This window comes from Schistocerca serialis, chromosome 4, assembly GCF_023864345.2.
Source record: "Schistocerca serialis cubense isolate TAMUIC-IGC-003099 chromosome 4, iqSchSeri2.2, whole genome shotgun sequence".
NCBI lineage: Eukaryota > Metazoa > Arthropoda > Insecta > Orthoptera > Acrididae > Schistocerca > Schistocerca serialis.
In genome coordinates, this window is record NC_064641.1 from 544779363 (window position 1) to 544786405 (window position 7043).

Genomic DNA, 7043 nt, shown 5'->3' on the forward strand with positions numbered 1-7043 from the left:
GCGGGAGACCGGGTGGACGTACCGCCGAATTGCTCAACACGTGGGGCGTGAGGTCTCCACAGTACATCGATGTTGTCGCCAGTGGTCGCCGGAAGGTGCACGTGCCCGTCGACCTGGGACCGGACCGCAGCGACGCACGGATGCACGCCAAGACCGTAGGATCCTACGCAGTGCCGTAGGGGACCGCACCGCCACTTCCCAGCAAATTAGGGACACTGTTGCTCCTGGGGTATCGGCGAGGACCATTCGCAACCGTCTCCATGAAGCTGGGCTACGGTCCCGCATACCGTTAGGCCATCTTCCGCTCACGCCCCAACATCGTGCAGCCCGCCTCCAGTGGTGTCGCGACAGGCGTGAATGGAGGGACGAATGGAGACGTGTCGTCTTCAGCGATGAGAGTCGCTTCTGCCTTGGTGCCAATGATGGTCGTATGCGTGTTTGGCGCCGTGCAGGTGAGCGCCACAATCAGGACTGCATACGACCGAGGCACACAGGGCCAACACCCGGCATCATGGTGTGGGGAGCGATCTTCTACACTGGCCGTACACCACTGGTGATCGTCGAGAGGACACTGAATAGTGCACGGTACATCCAAACCGTCATCGAACCCATCGGTCTACCATTCCTAGACCGGCAAGGGAACTTGCTGTTCCAACAGGACAATGCACGTCAGCATGTATCCCGTGCCACCCAACGTGCTCTAGCACTCTAAGCGCCAAGCCCGTAAAATTTACGGGCCTGGGATCGCGCGAAAATCACCAAGCCCGTAAAATTTACGGGCCGCTACATTTAATTTCATTCAAAACACTGCAACGTTATTTCTACGGGTTTGGCCAGCGCTATACGTTTTTCAGATGTTTATTAACAAAATGCGTCCATAGATGTCACGGCAGCGCTGTAATTCATGTTAAAACTTATCTTTGCGTTCTCAGTCTGTATATCATTCAGTTGTTTGTCATCATGTTTCGGCGCGGTTTATCAGACGCAGAAATTGCGGATTTGATCAATCATAGCGACACTCTGGATAATGTAGAGAGTGATTCAGACGATTCTGAATGCAATGGTGTGTTTGAAGGTACGTATTTCCGAATTTTCCACGTAATTGTGCAGTACGCACATATCTGTTGAACATGTGTAAACGATGTATGTAGTTACACATAATGTGATATTCTTTTTAGAAGACGAGATTGATGACAGTTTGTCTTCAGATGAAGACGAGAATGATGTTGAAGGTGTTGCTTCAAATCCAGCAGCTGTGCCGTATCCGAAAGACAGTGAGTGGACTGCAGTTGACACCTACCGACCTCTGCCTGTCAACACGACACCCAGGCAGATACTAGTGGATATTGATGAGTCGAGTTCTGTACTGGATTGCAGTAAAGTGTTCCTTACTGACAGTGACGTAAATGAACTCAAGAGACAGACAAATTTGTATGCATCACAGACAATACAGAAGAAAAGAAGAGGAAATAATCTGAAGCCCCATTCAGTTTTGAGTTCGTGGAAGCCAGTGACTATAAGTGAGATGAGGCGTTTCTTGGGTATTATTTTCCACATGTGTGTTTCGAAAAAGCCAAAAATTGCGGACCATTGGAGCACTAATCCTGTTCTTAGTTGTAACTTTTGTCCCCATGTCATGAGCCGTTTGCGTTTCACTCAGATACTGTCATGCTTGCATCTTGTTGACAATTCAAATCAGAAAAAACCAGGCGAAGATGGATTTCATCCACTTTACAAAGTTTTGCCATATTATAATAATTTGAAGGAGCGATGTATCCAGGCATATCGTCCCTCAGAAAAAGTGACAATTGATGAAGGAATTTGCCCATTTCGAGGTCGTGTGAGTTTCCGTGTTTACATGCAAAATAAGCCTCATAAGTATGGACTGAAAGTATATGCTGTTGCTGAAGCCAGTAGTGGCTATGTTGTAAATTTTGAAGTTTATGCTGGTAAGCATATTGTTGACAATTCTTCGTCTGCGGTTATTTTGCGATTGTTGTCTGACAGCAGCTTGCTGAACAAAGGCCACACTGTGTATTTAGATCGATTTTATTCCAGTCCAGAGCTATTTCAGCAACTGGCAGAGAAAGGCACTGGAGCTGTTGGTACTGTGAACAAATCCAGGAAAGGATTGCCTAAAGATTTAGTATCTGCTAAGCTGAAAAAGGGCGAAATGTCTTTTCGGCGTAAAGATAATGTATTGGCAATGAAGTGGAAAGATAAGAGAGATGTGTATACATTGTCTACAAGGCATCAAGCAACATTTGGTACGCATACTAAGAGAAATGGGTCTGTAGTATTGAAACCACTTCAGGTACTTGATTACAACCTCAATAAAATTGGAGTGGATATTGGAGACCAACGCCTGCAGTACAATCCGTTCCAGCACAGAACTGTGAAATGGTGGCGAAAATTATATTTCCATTTGCTGCTTATGGGAGTATCAAATGCATTTTGGCTGTACAATGCAGTGCACAGGAAGAAAATTACAATAACAGACTTTATAACAGTGCTTGCAGTTCAGCTTGTTGAAGACGACACACTTGAATTCATTCCAAGAAATGAAGGAACTGTAGGTCGGCTAACAAAGAGACATTTTTTGCAGCACATACCTGCAACTACTAAGAAGTATGCTGCTCGTGTGTGTCACGTGTGCAGTTCCAGGAGCAAGAAACAGAGTGGCAAGGCTTCTCGCAAAGAGACACGATACGAATGTGAACAGTGTGGCGTTGCACTCTGCCTGGAACCTTGCTTTAAAATTTTCCACACTAAAAAACAATATGATTCTGTGTGAAATTTATATGTAATACTGTATACTATCAGAAACATGTAATGTAGTGCCACAATTTTGGTTAAAAATAAATCACAATTGTATTCCCTTATTCGTATGACTTTTTCTAAATTCTTAAAACATCTAAGTGATTTCTATAACTGTACCTTAAAGCTGTGCATTGTAAAGTAGTTTCTTTCACTCAGAATTAAAGTAGAAATGTGCAGCTTCAAGATGGTACCAAATTTGCCACAATCCAAACAGTAGATTTGATGCAGTAATTTTTTTAATATTGGTAAAATTGCCCGGTTTCTAGGGACGGGTGCATAAAATAGGCCTGGTACAGAGAGTGCTAGAAGATGTAAGTCAACTACCCTGGCCAGCAAGATCTCCGGATCTGTCCCTCATTGAGCATGTTTGGGACTGGATGAAGCGTCGTCTCACGCGGTCTGCACGTCCAGCACGAACGCTGGTCCAACTGAGGCGCCAGGTGGAAATGGCATGGCAAGCCGTTCCACAGGACTACATCCAGCATCTCTACGATCGTCTCCATGGGAGAATAGCAGCCTGCATTGCTGCGAAGGGGGATATACACTGTACTAGTGCTGACATTGTGCATGCTCTGTTGCCTGTGTCTATGTGCCTGTGGTTCTGTCAGTGTGATCATGTGATGTATCTGACCCCAGGAATGTGTCAATAAAGTTTCCCCTTCCTGGGACAATGAATTCACGGTGTTCTTATTTCAATTTCCAGGAGTGTAGTTTTAATGATATACAATATATCTCTTTGAACCACTTACACAGTTAACATGATATCTGTCAATTGTTAACGTATGTTCTATATTTCTTATAAATTTTTTATAATAGTACATTTCTTCTACTCATTGTACAGAGGCCTGAGATGGCATCAATGTAATGCCGAAACTGGTAGCACACACAAATTCATAAAATAATATAAATGTCTACAATACATACGGCTGTTGGTAAATTATTGCATCAAGAAGTTCATGCAGCCGTCGTCCCACGATTCATAATGGATCAACGAAGATTAAGTAATGTCTCGTCGCGTTGTGGGCATCTGACGCTGTAGTGAAAGCTTAGAAGAGGGGCAGAGACAAGTTGGGAATAATTCTAGCGAAACGGGGAAACCCACTGACGTAAGCGACTTTGAGAAAGGACGGACTGTTACCACCCGCTGTCTGGAGCCAGCATCTCGGGAACGGAGAAACTGGTCGATTGTTCGAGTGTTTCTGCCGTGAGCACCTATGGAAAGAAGATGAAGGACCGTAAAAGCACGAATAGGTGAGGAGGTGTCAGGCGTCAATGCCGCAGCACAGGAAATGGGATATCGGAGGCTTGCGCACTCCGTAAAGCGTGAATGGTACTGATCTGTGGCAGATCTGATGGCAGAGTACGGCACAGGTGCAGCCACAAGTGTTTTGGGGCACACCGTTCAGCGCATATTCCTGAGCATAGATTTCCGCAGCAGTGTTTAAGAAGGGTAGTAGGAGTAATCCATCGAACCACAGACCTATATCGTTGACGTCGGTTTGCAGTAGGGTTTTGGAGCATATACTGTATTCAAACATTATGAATCACCTCGAACGGAACGATCTATTGATACGTGATCAGCATGGTTTCAGAAAACATAGTTCTTGTGCAACGCAGCTAACGAAGTAATGGCCGCTATCGACAGGGTATTTCAAGTTGATTCCGTATTTTTGGATTTCCGGAATGCTTTTGACACCGTTCCTCACAATCGACTTCTAATCAAGTTGCGGGCCTATGGGGTATCGTCTCAGTTGTGCGACTGGACTCGTGATTTCCTGTCAGGAAGGTCGCAGTTCGTAGTAATAGACGGCAAATCATCGATTAAAACTGAAGTGATATCAGGTGTTCCCCAGGGAAGCGTCCTGGGACCTCTGCTGTTCCTGATCTATATAAATGACCTGGGTGACAATCTGAGCAGTTCTCTTAGGTTGTTCGCAGATGATGCTGTAATTTATCGTCTAGTAAGGTCATCCGAAGACCAATATCAGTTGCAAAACGATTTAGAAAAGATTGCTGTATGGTGTGGCAGGTGGCAGTTGACGCTAAATAACGAAAAGTGTGAGGTGATCCAAATGAGTTCCAAAAGAAATCCGTTGGAATTCGATTACTCGATATATAGTACAATTGTCAAGGCTGTCAATTCAACTAAGTACCTGGGTGTTAAAATTACGAACAACTTCAGTTGGAAAGACCACATAGATAATATTGTGGGGAAGGCGAGCCTTTGCGTTTCATTGGCAGGACACTTAGAAGATGCAACAAGTCCACTAAAGAGACAGCTTACACTACAATCGTTCGTCCTCTGTTAGAATATTGCTGCGCGGCGTGGGATCCTTACGAGGTGAGATTGACGGAGGACATCGAAAGGGTACAGAAAAGGGCAGCTCGTTTTGTATTATCACGTAATAGGGGAGAGAGTGTGGCAGACATGATACGCGAGTTGGGATGGAAGTCGCGGCGAGATCTATTTACGAAATTTCAGTCACCAACTTTCTCTTCCGGTTGCGAAAATATTTTGTTGAGCCCAACCCATATAGGTAGGAATGATCATCAGAATAAAATAAGAGAAATCAGAGCTCGAATAGAAAGGTTTAGGTGTTCGTTTTTCCCGCGCGCTGTTCGGGGGTAGAATGGTAGAGAGATAGTAGGATTGTGGTTCGATGAACCCTCTGCCAAGCACTTAAATGTGAATTGCAGAGTAATCATGTAGATGTAGATGTAGAAACATCCCTTACGTGTTCGCATGTCGAGCCAACGGCATCATCAGTAACGATTGCAGTGGACATGAAACCATGGTGACTGGGACGTGAATCAATGAAAACGTGTCGCTTGGTCGAATGTATCACGTTCTTTGTTACACTAGATCGATAGTCGTGTCTGAGTACGTCATCCAGGTGAGCCGCTTCTCGAAATGTACATAGTACGTCGGAGGCGCAATGCGCTGTCGCCAGTATTATTTTGTGGGGGACTTTCACCTGGCCTTCCATGAGACTTGTGGCGGTAGTCTATGACACCAGGAAAGCTGTGGACAACGCGAACATTATTGCAAACAATCTACGTCACTTCACACTTCAGTCTTCCCTGGCTGCGATAGCATTTTCCAACAGGATAACTGTCCATGTCACAAGGTTAGAATAGCGCTAGAATGGCTTGTGCAGCATGACGATGACTTGTCTCGTTGATATCTTGGCCACCAAACGTGCATGTTCGGGACCCCATGGATCACAGCTGGGACGCTATCTGTTGTCATCTCTGCGCTTGAATGCCTGATCTGTGCGTAAACATGTACTGCCACATACCTGGACACCTACCCAGTACTTGTAGAATCCATGCTACGTAGAACCGATGCCTCATTTCGTTCCAAATGTGGACCAATACGCCATCAAGCAGATGGTCATAAAGTTCTGGCTCGTTGGTGAAATTTTGAGACGCAGAATTTTCTTACGCAAGTGGCAAACTGTGATATTTACGTCATCGCAGGGCCTTCCTACTAAGGAATTTGAGCTCTTTTCCAATGCAAGCAAGCCGGAGGAGTGTTGCTGCCGGATATTCGCGCGGGCCTTGTGAGGCGAGTTATTTCCCGGCGCTTCCGGGCGACAGCCGGATGGCGCGCTGCTCGCACACTTCCGCCTCACCGCCGGAGTAGCTGCCAGCGGCAGTCGTCCTGCGAATGCAGCGCCGCGCCTGGAGACGAAGTGGCCGACACAAAAGCTGCGCGAGGGCGAGCCAGAAAGTGAGCGGTACGACACAGCCAGCGAAAAAAATACCGTTGGCCGCATTCGTCCGGACGGTTGTCGTTTTCATTATGGCAGTTGTCACAGCTGTAGCTAACATTTTACAGGAAAATAATCTCAGAAAATCGTAGTAAGTAATAGTTTTGACGTTGTGGCAGATATAAATATGACTGAAAAAGACGGAAAGAGTCATTTTCAAATGGTGGTCGTCAGTAGAAATACTGGTTTGACACAACTGTCTACACTAGTCTGCACTGGCCAAGACTCTTCATATCCGCGGTTCTAGGCGCTCAGTCCGGAACCGCGCGACTGCTACGGTCGCAGGTTCGAATCCTGCCTCGGGCATGGATGTGTGTGATGTCCTTAGGTTAGTTAGGTTTAAGTAGTTCTAAGTTCTATGGGACTGATGACCTAAGATGTTAAGTCCCATAGTGCTCAGAGCCATTTTTGAACTCTTCATATCTGTATAAATACTTCATCCTGCGTCCC

General features: G+C 45.7%; 1 protein-coding gene across 1 annotated transcript; it reads left to right on the forward strand.

The window, feature by feature from the left end:
- Window positions 1-1141: 1141 nt before the first annotated feature.
- LOC126474600 (piggyBac transposable element-derived protein 4-like) lies at window positions 1142-2794 on the forward strand. Its single transcript, XM_050102076.1, has one exon. It carries the CDS (start codon window positions 1142-1144, stop codon window positions 2792-2794), a length of 1653 nt encoding a protein of 550 aa, XP_049958033.1.
- The last annotated feature ends 4249 nt before the right edge of the window (window positions 2795-7043 follow it).